The sequence below is a fragment of the Trachypithecus francoisi genome, unplaced genomic scaffold (assembly GCF_009764315.1).
Source record: "Trachypithecus francoisi isolate TF-2019V2 unplaced genomic scaffold, Tfra_2.0 Lachesis_group2, whole genome shotgun sequence".
Lineage (NCBI taxonomy): Eukaryota > Metazoa > Chordata > Mammalia > Primates > Cercopithecidae > Trachypithecus > Trachypithecus francoisi.
The window spans coordinates 25,233,619-25,246,547 of NW_022681465.1; the positions used below are offsets into that span (position 1 = coordinate 25,233,619).

General features: G+C 36.7%; 1 protein-coding gene across 1 annotated transcript in view; it reads right to left on the minus strand.

The window, feature by feature from the left end:
* The window catches only part of WDR36 (WD repeat domain 36), a 37,547-nt gene extending 26,976 nt beyond the window's left edge, over nt 1–10,571 (minus strand). Inside the window, 9 exon segments of the mRNA XM_033178949.1 lie at nt 509–563; nt 2,173–2,305; nt 4,099–4,216; nt 5,756–5,820; nt 5,823–5,855; nt 8,469–8,496; nt 10,242–10,454; nt 10,456–10,511; nt 10,514–10,571. Of these exon segments, the coding sequence (XP_033034840.1) occupies nt 509–563; nt 2,173–2,305; nt 4,099–4,216; nt 5,756–5,820; nt 5,823–5,855; nt 8,469–8,496; nt 10,242–10,454; nt 10,456–10,511; nt 10,514–10,571 (759 nt within the window).
* Nucleotides 10,572–12,929: the final 2,358 nt, after the last annotated feature.

Sequence of the window (12,929 nt, forward strand, 5' to 3'; positions counted from 1 at the left end):
AGAAACACAGGATTTGCTGTAGACATGCATTCATTTATTTATACATATTTTGCAGATTAAAAAAAGCAGTTATTTCTTAAATAGTCCATCATCGAATCAAACATTAGGATTTTGGCTCCAATTATTTCACACCATAAATCTCAACATCTTGACAAATTTCTCTGCATGACTTACAATACCCCTTGCATTGCTGAACACTCATTTCCAAGCTACACAAGATAATGGAATACCTATACTTGCAAAATGATTAGTAACAAGGATCTATAGCAACCACAGGTTTAAAGTCAAACTATAAGCACAAAGGACTCCACAAGCGTTATTGGCAAAGGCATTATTACTTGTTTTAACTTACATTTCCAAAACATTATTTCCTCAGGCTAACAATTTTAAAGGTAAACTAAGCTATATATTGTTTTGTCTTTACGTCTAAAATTATGATTGATTCCTGAAACTAAAGGATTTTCCTATTAACTTTGTTTCCTCTTTGACTTAACAGAAAAATACTAACCTGCTGAAGAGCTGTCACTCCAACTTTCCATCCTGGAAATGTATACAGAAGTTTACTATAAGAAGAAAAGTAGTTGAAAGATATATATGAGGAAAACAATATCAGCTACATATTAAAAAGTGAAATAATAATAGGTGATATTTATTAAGTTCTTACTCTTCCACACACTATTCTGATAATTAAACTAACGTCACAAGGTTAGTAATACTGTCCAAATTCTAGATCTCAAACTAACTACTATGCTATGCCACCTCTTTAAGAAATAAAATGTACTAAGTGGAAAAAAAAAATACATGAGTAAAAACCATGTTATATTACAGACTACAGTAAAAAAAATTTAGGACTGCAATATCTTTATAGAAACATCGTCATGAAAGGGAATAACTTATATTTTAATAACAATATTATTTGCATGTTATATGACTGTTATATGACAACAGTAATGCTGCTCTCAATTTCAGAAGCAAGCCATGAATTATAAATAACACATCTATAGAGCGAATAGAAGTATCTGAAATCATTATAATTATCATTAAAGTATTAAATCATGTACTAAATTCTGTAAATGGGCAAAGACAGTATTTCAGTCACTATCCCTGAACCTAGCACAAAGTAGGCAGTCAATGGCATTTGTTAAACTGAAATGAAACACTGATTTAAAACATTAAATCTTTAATAATCTTATTTTCCCTTTTGAATTGATAAGGACTTTGGAAAAAACAATTTGGATAGTCAAATATTTTTGTTCGCTTTTTAAAATGCTACACAAAGAAGGGTGAGCTGCCACCTTTTTCTACTGATAAATGTTTAAATAATGGGTAGAAGTATTCAAAATCGAGTATCCAGCCCTCCAGCTACACCAATCTTACAGATATGTGCCATATCTATGGGAGGCGATGGAAGTACTTTAAACCTGAAGAGTCATTTCTAAATGCTAGCGCTACATTATCATTGACTTGCCTTTCCTTCCTTCACCATCTTCATGTATAGAAAATCTTCATGTATGGAAAATTAGAACCTCCCTAGTCATAATTTCATAATTATTATTTTCTGATGGATTTCCTATTACTTTATTAGAGCCTTCTCTATAGCAATTCTTTAGTTATTAGGTCATTAGTACATACTTTTCAGTGAGCATTTATGAAGCTGTCTAATAACAAGTGTCAGGATCACATGCCAGCTTTGACATATGTGATGCCAGCAACAACAACTCCAAAAGCAAACATACAGTTATATCTCAGTCTCTGCGGGGGATTGGTCCCAGGACTTCCCCAACCTCTCTGCTGATACCAAAATTCACAGATGCTCAAGTCTCTTACATAAAATGGTGTGGTATTTGCATACAACCTTCACACATTTATGCATACACTTTAAATAATCTCTAGCTTACTTATAAAATCTAATATAATGTAAATACTATGTAAATAGCTGTTATACTGTACTATTTTAAAATGTGATGTTTTATTGTATTATTATTTATCTATTTTTCCTTGAATATTTTTGATCCGAGGTTGACTCCTCTGATATAGGAGACCAACTGTATTTATAGACAACCCTCCAAAAAAATATATAAGGACAGGGATAAATGAGACTTAAGTATGCATTAGGAAGTAGCAGATGAAGATAAGGTGACAACTATATTATTTTCTAACTAAAATACTTACTTAGATTTTACATTCCACAACTGCAGGCTTCCTTGTTCACTGCCCAGAAGTATTTTATTCAAGTAGGTACTTGGATGCAGAATTGCAGAAATTTTAAATACTGATTTATCAAAAGTCAATTGCAGGTATTCTTCTACAAAAGTGAAAGTTATAATTATTTGTTATAAAACAGTTTAAAACGTTTTGTATAACCAAATATTTATCACTTAAAGTAAGTCTATCATATCAAAGATTTATATGCTAAAATAAACCACAGACTTAGATACTAATCTATAAACATTCCTTGAGAAATAAAATAAATGAGGGGCAACTTGTAAATGTAATTTAGACTGTCAAAAATTTTCTACAACTTCTAATAAAAATACTATTAAAAGTTTCATTCACTTTTGAATTACTTTACAGAAAAGGATAATAAAGTTAAAAAAAAAAGATCCTAAGGATTAGCATTAATGTTTCTGTAATTTGATCAACAGACAGGAGTGAATATTCCAAGTGAAGTACTTATACTTAGCTCTTTCAGGGAATGAAAAGCCAACTATCTAGAAAGTTTGATGGGTCACTCAAAAAATGCCAAAAATAAAAGGCACACCTCAGTGAAACTATTAAGAGTACTTCTCACACATTTCCACAAAAGAACCTCTAACAAAGGAGAAGAAAAAAACTTATAACCCTGTGGAGTTGGGGGTGCCATAACCAGTGGTCACTTGCTCCAAGATCAAAGAACTCTCTGAAATCTTTGGTTACATTCAAAATTTCTATGTTTGAATTCTGGTTTTTACTTTACTGTTCCTCAATGATTAAAACAATGTTTCACTATATTTTCCAATAAATTTGGGTATCAAAAAAGGTACATTTCATTAAGCTTTAGGTTCACATACTCTCTGGCACATTGCTGTACAATCCCAGGGGTATGGGTACCCCAGTTTAGGAAGTACAGTATAGGTGAAAATTATATAAACTTTACTTTGAATGTTATTTTAAGAGATCCCTGACTTTATTCGTCACTACAAATGGCTCCCTGAAGACACTGGTCCAATATGCTGCTATAACAGCAACAAAAAAGCTGGTCCATCAGCATCAAGGGAGTCTGCTGGAATGTAAGAACCAGATCCTGTAACCTAATAAAAGTCCTTTTAACTTCTATCTACACAAGGAATACTTTTGGAATTCTGTTCTCTCCCTCTACTTGAGCAAAAACAAAACAAGAAAAGGGTTACTAATCTGAAGTAAGAACTTGGAATAATTCCTAGAAATGTAATCTTCAGGATATTTACTAAAAAAAAAAAGAAAAAAAAAAAAAACACAATGTATTGAACAATGAAATAACCAAGAGGCAATATAAGCTAAAAATGTAACCAGATTAAAGAACTTAAAAGATTCAATTCATAATGAACCCAGTATTTTATTGAGGAAAGGTGTAGATATCCTAGGGATAAATTCTTCATGTTTAAAGATACATAATCCCATAAACATAGCCACTGTCTAAGACTATCACAGTTGAAAGAAACTGACTCATATCCCTAGGAAATGGATGTACGTTTTCCTTCAGATTACAAGATCAAGTTTACTATTACAGTCTCCTTTACTAAAAGTTGAAAATACAAACCAAGAATTACTCAGGTATGAAAATACATCAATATTCACTCCACAGAGAAAACAATATAACAAATCATTAAAGTTGGAGAACTGCAATGGAAAATACATTAGTTGAGGTAAGCACATTAAACAGTTTATAAGTAGTTAACTTGCTACAGTTGTTTATCTCTTTCTTACTTAGAACTTTTTTCTTATACATGCTAAAGATTTTTAATTTTTTAAATTTCTTACTATTTATAGGCAAAATCTCTCGCATATTTACATAGATTTTAAATTTTAATTAAACACATACTACCCTAAGATAAAGCAAATAAGTGAGTTAACTCTTACCTTCTGAATATATGTGCCAAATAATAAGAATGCTGTCAGTATCAACAGAGATAATGTGGTCTCCAAAGGGTTGCAAGAGATGGATTTCTGCCTTATGACCCTTAAAGGTATGTACTATCTACAATATCGAAGTTTAAAAGAATTTCATAGTATTACTCAGTCATCATGTCATATTATTCATATTATCCCAAAAACATGCTAATCCTGAGATGCTTCTGTTAAGAAATGTACCCCAACTTTTGATTATTCAAGGTTAGGATGAACGCATAGATATGAAGGAACTAGGCGTGTTCATCTGCTCCCTCAGCCAGTTCAACAATAAGGAAGTAAACTGTCCATTTAGTACAAATGAGACCTTTGAAGCTCAGTCTTCCAACTTAGGTTAGAGAGGAGGCATGCACACACACCTAGTTCCCTCACCCAATTCAATCAGTGCAACTACATATATCCTAGCGAGATGGTATATTCCAGAAGGCTGATCTCTACAGACTCCATCACCAACTGGCTTTCAGATGAGATGGGAAAGGGGGACATAGGGTCTTCTTCCCCATACCTTTCTGCTTTGACAGAGATCCTTACAGTAGCTGATCCCTCCATAAGTATAGCCCCTTCTCCATGGTTTCAGTTCTCACCAGAATCCAATAACACTGTTTCTTCTCCTTGGCCCTTTGGCCTTAGGGGTGGTAACAACTTCCTACAGTTGACAGTGTCTGATGCCTCCCCACCCCTACTTTGTTCCCCTAACCCTGACCACACTTGTGCATAAAGGTCCTTTATTAAAGTCTCTGCATCTGAATCACATATAGGATATACATATGGGATCAAGTCTCCTCATGTAAATCATATGTATCTCCCTGGAAAAAAACTATAAACAACAATACAAAAATGAACATTTTTTCCAATTCTAAAAATCTTAACACCTTCCATTAAAGAACTCTACAGATAAGTTACCTTCCTCTGCCACAGGTAGTGATGACGAAAGACTGTGGGAACCACCTCACTCCAAGTCCCTGACAAGTACAGTGATACTATCATTTGGCTATCCTTATATTCCCATTCCTACATTTCCTTTCATTCTAGACCATTAAGCTAGGTCACCTCTCAATCTAGTTGTTCCAGGACAAATTCAGAAACCAACTGGTAAATTTAGACCAGAAAAGATCTTTCCTTAGCAGTGGAGAAAACATAGAATCTAGCTTTCTCTAAATAGGGAACAGACATCTGGTTTTTAGAAAAAGAGTTAAAAGCTAAGTTATGCATAATGAATAATCAACCCACATAAAGTGGTAGTGCAAATATGACTTTTCCAGGAAAGTATTTTTAAAATACACAATAATACACATTATGTCCCATCTCTACAAATATATGAAACAGAAAACTCCTGAGATGGGAACTGACTGGGCATAAAAAATTTGGAAGAAACTCTCCAAGTTATTCTGATATTCATCTCTGGGCAAAGAAACCGAAGGAAAGCACCAGTTTTAAGTAAGCCTTTTCTGAAAATTTATCTTCCTCCAGAAAACTGAATATACATTAGAAAAAAAAGAACACTATATAGTTCCAGAGTGTGCCAGGTAAAGAATGACAAAATTAAAGTTCCCTCCACTATCACAACAAACAACTACTGACTGCAAACAAGTAGTTTAGTGATACCAACCTCTTTATTACGGGCAAATGCAGAGAAAACATTTCCATAAGCAGCAAAGACTAATCTGCCATCGCTGCCATACAGCAGATATCCTGTGGAACAGAATTACCTAGCAAATACCAAATGAAAGAAACAGGGATTTTTAAGATGTTAACCAGAAACCTCAAGTATACATATAACATTTTTCATGGTTATAATTTTAAAAAAATATAAAGATCAAAGTTGAGAATCAGAGTATAAAATTTTGACTAAAATATTTTAAATATCTAATAGTAACTATCAAACAAAGGATAGGAAATCACCTTGTCCTTCCCTAAGAGAATGTCTAGGATTTGCAGAAATAAAAACATAATCCTACAGAAATGAAAAGAAGCTTTTTGAGGTTATTTGGAACAAACTATCATCTGATACACAAAGCTCTGACAGTCACCCAGTCTTCATGTGAACATCTTTTTTTTTTCTTTCTTTTTTTTTTTTGAGAGACGGAGTCTCACTGTGTCGCCCAGCTGGAGTGCAGTGATGCAATCTTGGCACACTGCAACATCCGCCTCCCAGGTTCAACTGATTCTCCTGCCTCAGCCTCCCGAGTAGCTGGGATTATAGGTGTGCAGCACCACGCCCAGCTAATTTTTGTATTTTTAGTAGAGACGGGGTTTCGCCATGTTAGACAGGCTGGTCTTGAACTCCTGACCTCAGGTGATCTGCTCACCTCAGCCTTCCAAAATGCTGGGATTATAGGCATGAGCCACCACACCTGACCCATGTGAATATCTTCTGGAACATCAAGTTCACTAATAACTCCAGAAAAATTTTAAAAGTAACTCAAAATCTAAATCTCTAACTCAACCCTTTGGGCCAAACCAAAAATATTCCATATGGTATTCTATATGCCTACTCCTAAGGGAAATATGCCTATCAATCTTTAGCATTTCTCACGTGACATATGATTCTTTTCTCAGTATCCTGGTCACACTGACATTTTCATTTCCTCTTTTGGGGCAGGAGAGTTAGTAGACAGAGGATTGTTGTACTTTCATGCTGCAAATTCCATATTAGGATTTGTTTGCATAATCCTGTTTTATAGGTTTATCATTCACTTTTGCATTCAACTTAAGTTCCAATGCCTTTCTTCTTCCTTCTAATCTATTATTAAAATTCCTTCCATTGGAAAGAAATAGCAAAATGTGAGAAAAGGGAAAACTTTTCCTTATAGTAGAAGGAATAATGGCAAAAGAAAATCACTAAAAGCTATGCTTTATATGAAATGCCTGAGACAAGAAGTGTTTCAGATTTCAGATTTTTTTGGATTTTGGACTATTTGCATAACCAGGTGAACATTCCTAATCTGAAAGTCTGAAATCGGAAATGTTCCAATGAATATTTCCCTCTGAACATCATGTTGGCTCTCAAAAAGTTTCAGACTTTGGAGCATTTTGGGTTTCAAATTTTTGGATTAAGGATAATCAACATGCATTTGGCAACCATCATATTAATAACTGATTCAGGCAAGTATCATCATAAAATACTAAAAGCAGCAGGTAATAACTTTGAAGAGTATTAGGATATTTACATAGTCCCAGTGCATATTACCAAAAGATACTTATTCGTTACAAAGGACAAAACACTAACTTAATTTTTTTTTTTTAATTTTCTTTTTTTTTAAAGATGGAGTATCACTCTATTGCCTAGGCTGGAGTGCAGTGGCACGATCTGGCTCACTGCAACCTTTACCTCCCGGATCCAAGCAATTCTCCTGCCTCAGTTGCCTGAGTAGCTGGGACTACAGGCACCTGCCACCACGCCTGGTTAATTTTTTGTATTTTTAGTAGAGATGGGGTTTCACTGTGTTAGCCAGGATGGTCTTGATCTCCTGACCTTGTGATCCACCTGCCTGGGCCTCCCAAAGTGCTGGGATTACAGGCATGAGCCACCACACCCGGCCTAACTTAAAAATAGAGCCTCCAGGCCGGGCGCGGTGGCTCAAGCCTGTAATCCCAGCACTTTGGGAGGCTGAGGCGGGCGGATCACGAGGTCAGGAGATCGAGACCATCCTGGCTAACACGGTGAAACCCTGTCTCTACTAAAAAATACAAAAAACTAGCCGGGCGAGGTGGCGGGCACCTGTAGTCCCAGCTACTCAGGAGGCTGAGGCAGGAGAATGGCGTAAACCCGGGAGGTGGAGCTTGCAGTGAGCTGAGATCTGGCCACTGCACTCCAGCCTGGGCGGCAGAGCGAGACTCCGTCTCAAAAAAAATAAAAAATAAAAAATAAAAAAAAAATAATAAAATAAAATAAAATAGAGCCTCCTAACCAATCACTATCAGGAACAGAATCAACCAACAGCATGTGCCTTCTGATACAATTCACCGTGATTCCTCCCAAAGGGTACAACCTGAATCTAATCCTGAAGAAATGTCAAAAAATCTGAAACTGAAGGACATTCTAAATGAGCCTGTACTCTTCAAAAATGTCAATGTGTCAATGTCATCAAGCACAAAGAAAGTCTAAAGAACCGTTCCAGATTAAAGAAAATAAAGATACGTAACAACTGAAAGCAAAACATGATTCTATCCTGCCACCCTTTTTTGTTGCTGATAATGTAAGTTTATAAGACATACATGTTACCCTGGCTTCCTTATATGTTCTATAAGTCTCAAATTTATGTCAAAATAAAAAAAATTTTTTTAGATGTGCATAAATTCAGAATCAAGTCCATACTTACTTACTGCAACCAGACTAAGTTTCTGAACCTGTTTAAAAAAAGAAAAAAGGTTATATTTTCATTAACAAACACAATCATAATAACCTAACACCTGAAGAGTAAGATATAACCTCACACGTATATTTGCTATGCTGTCCTTTGTAAGAAAGACACTTACTGACCCTAATTTTCATTACTAGGAAAGTTTATATTTTCAACTATATTTCACCAGGAGTGGTAATGGAAGGGGTAGGTAAATGTTTTCTATAATAGGCCAAATATTAAATATTTTAGGCTTTACAGGCAATGCATGTGGTCTCTGTTGCAATTACTAACTTCTGCCATCATAGCATGAAAACAGTCATACTTAATACATAAATAATGTGCATGGGTATATCAAACTTTTATCTATAGGTACTGAAATTTGATTTTCACACAGTTTTCATGTCATGAAATATCCTTCTCCCCACCCCCAGCCTACCCTCACAAACATTTAAACATGTCAAAATCATTCATAACTCCTGAGTCATACAAAGCCAAGCAGTGGGCTAGACTGGCTTGCAGACTGTAATTTGCTGACCCCAATCATGGCTACTGACCCCAGCTGTATGACCCTGGAAAAATAAGTTCCCTGTGCCTCAAATTCTTCATCTGTAAAACAGGTATTTATTTACTTTACGGGATTGTTATGAGGATTCAATGAATAAATTTATGTAAAACAGAACGGGGTCAGTCATACAGTAATTGCTCAATACATGATAGCTGCTACCATCACTATCACCACCTATTCACAACTTGTCTAGTTTCCCCTGCAGAAGAAACTAATCTGTAGGACTGTAGGAAGTCTGACTGGGGACAGCATATACAGCCATAGTCATGGGACAGAGCACTTGTAGAACCAATTAGTGACTTAGGTTCATTAGCTCCATTTTTTTTTTTCTTTTTACTCCCAAGTATTTTCTGTTTCAGAGGTCATAGCCCAATGCATTGGTTAATCTGAGCAGTGTACAGTCTGGGTAAAGAACATTTACATGTCACGATGTTACGAATGTATCATCAGTGTTAGAACTAGACTAGACGTTAAAAGCCATCTTTATTATGACTAAATGTCAATGCACAGTAAGTAAATTGTTAACTTTATAAAATGTGCAAATATGTTACTCTCTTCACCACAGGGTTTCTTTGGAAGTAGAATATTGATATAATTTATCCGAAATTTACTTTTATAGTTTATATAAAGGTGCTACGGTATAATGATACCTATCTTGGAAAGAAACGGCTGCAAGGCTTAGAGTGACAGTGCCAGACACTTTGCATTAGTTGAAAATAACTGATTACTATCAGATACTTTCCCTAACGGTAATTAATCTCACCATCTGCGGTTCTCCCAATGTTACCTAGAGTGAATTTCTAACCCATCTCGTGTCACCAATAACGTAATAGCGTGCATGTTTTTCTCTCTCATTAAGAATGCAAGGGGTAGAGGTTTGTCTTAATTATGTTTCCACCTTCAAGGGAAGGTCAATAAATATTCACTGAACAAGTATTACTGCCATACAATTGAGGGGTTATCTAGCAGTTTCCCCTTGGCCAGGCTGCCTCTGAAACTCGCCCCAGGAGAACTGCAAGTGGTAAATCCGCACGTGGATGTGACCGGATGGCGAAATATTAATAGAACAGGGAGGGGTTAAAGAAGGGAAGCCCGTGGTAGATGGGAAGGGTGAACCGGATTGCTCCAGGACAGAGAGGCCAAGGAGGGTGGTTCCTGGGAAGTCAACGAAAGAAGTCACTCACGTCATAGGTGTGGAAACTCTTGCCCACGCAGGCTGTTACATAGAACCGGCGCTTGAGCGCGCTGAACCGCACCACGTGTGGAATGTCGTTGCTGAAAAGTCCCAAGGCCCGGAACCCCGCAAACAGCGCGCTGCCCGTGCGCTTTTCTGAGGCCCGTTCCATTGCCGCCGCGATCCCGGCTCCGCTCAGCTCCGGTCCTGAAGGAAAACACGTATCCTAGTCCCCTCAGCGTGTCTAGTGGAACAGTCATCTGCTAGAGCTGCAGACAAAAACCGCTTCCGGCGCCCGCTGCGAATCGCGTTTCCGGAGACTGCCCTCAGTGCAACACATAAAGTTCTCCCTCCAGAGCTCACATGAGAGGCGTGACGTTGGTTCCGTTGGCCAAGGTCTCCAGCATCTTGCCTAGCATTGTTCTCCAGCTCTTTTGCGGCGGAAGGAAGCTCCTTAGGTTCCGACGGAACCGCAATGGCGGGAAGCAAAGAGGGAAGCGCGACGCCCAGGAGACTGGAGGAGAGATCGATGCCTTGGACATGGAAACAATTTAAACTTATGATTTTTAAAATGTACAAAAACATGAGACTGGAAAAATTTAAACATTGGATATCTGATTATATTAAGGAATTATGTTTAATTTTTGCATGTGATAGTAGCATTATGATTACGTAAAGATCCTCATCTTTTGGATACATACTGACATATTTACAGATGAAAACTATAATGGGACATTTCAAAGGTGACAGAGGGATTCACTCATAGACTCTCTGGGGAGTAGAACTAATTATTTGGGGAAAGGGAACTGCTCACTTGGGCAACTTGGAAAAGTGTAGATTCCTCCCAGAAAAGGAAGATAAATATTAAATGTTATTGGCACCCCTGGATTAAGTCAGTATTCCTTGAGGTTAGCTGTCAAAAGCAGACAGTAGGGGTTCTAAAGAGGAGCTCATCATAATGCAAAGGGGAGTCTGGGCAGTTCATTAGAGCTAAGTGCATTAGGATGCTGAAGAAGACTGATTCCAGTGAAGTGGGTGTCAAGACACCTCACTCCTCCAGAGCCAACTGCCTTACCAAGATGTAGGTTTGGGGAACAATCTCTGATCATGTGAACGGTAACTAAAACAGTGGTGACCTTAGAGCCCAGGACCAAAGTTTGACATATGGAATAACCTCTTATCTTACTGTTTTATTTCCATTTCACTTCGTTTATGAAAATGTTTTGGCAGCCTATTCAGATTTGGGTTGAGTGACTAATGTAAATATACTTGTGCTTGAAAGGGATAAGGAGGGTCTGTCTCTACACAGATCAGTGTACTCTCTTGGGTTCCTTCCAGTTCTAAAATGTAATTATTTTATTATGAAACAAAAGTAACTTGTTAGCTAATTTGAATATGTGACTCATACATTCTTGAACAAAAAAAATCTTGATTTATTTTATAGTTCTTGGCACAGAGCCTCAAACACTTTGGATGTTAAGATCATTAAGGAGCAGATGCTAACAGAATGAGAGCTTGTTATTTAGTCCTTGACATGTTGTACTTACTCGTGCTTTCATTTGTACCCCGGATTTCTCAATAGCAGTGCACATTTTCAGCCATGTTTGTGGTATGACTTAAAAGTGAACAAGTTGCTAATTATTTGTAAACGTTATTTAAATTAAAAAAGAGGGGAAAAGAACATCTCACTGTACTATTCACTTATTTATTAGGCTTATTTTATTTTAATAGTTTAGTGGGTAAGCTCCATAAAGGTAGAGAATTTTTTTTCTGTTTTGTTCATTAATACATAACAAGCACCCAGAACAGTATCTGGAACAAAAGGGGTGCTTAATAAACATTTGTTTAAAAAAAAAAAGATGCTACATTTAAGTAATAAAATGCTAAAAATGTGGAATATTCTCTCTTTTTTTATGTTAGTCATGTTCCCTCCCAAAGTAATGAGTTGTGTACTTTAGCGTCTCCAATATTTAAACTTCTTCCTGTAAGAAGATGTGTCTCTCTGTCCTTTGCCCAAGACTTGTAGCAAATCCTTCATGGTGGAGCAGGAATAGGAAGCATTTGACTTACTTTGGCCAGTGCATATGAGCAAACATGATTTTCAGCAAGTCCCAGCAGATGCTTGAAGAGCCATTGTCTGTTTCTACCAACTCTCTTGCTCTCTTCTGTTGCCAAAAGAGAAAGGTATGTCTCAAATAGCAGGTGCTTTTTCAGCCTGGGTCCTGAAATGAGAAGGTCTGTAGATAAAGCCTGCGGCTGACTTGAGGTTGCCAATTTGTAATGTGAGTGGGAATTAAGTGTTGTTGCTAGCCAGTGAGATTTGGTGTTTGTTTGTCTTCTAATTACAACCTAGCGAAAGTCTATGTGAATTTTGGAGAAATGTGTGAAAATTAGCATCTAAAAATAAAACTATATCGTTTGTTTTTCTTTATAGAAGTATTAAAGCTGCAGTACAGAAAGTGAGGACTGGGTCACAGGTTCACAAATGACAAATATCCTCTAGTATGATGTTCAGGTTTCCAAATTATTCATGTTCTTAGTTGTGTGCCCAAGGATGATACAGAATAAAGGCTCAATGGATGTTTGATGATTGAATATATGCAAGTTTAATTTTTATTTTGCATTTTTTGGGGGAAAAGAAGGGGTAGAGTTGTTTAAAAAGAAACTGTGGGCCAGGCACAGTAACTCATGCCTGTAA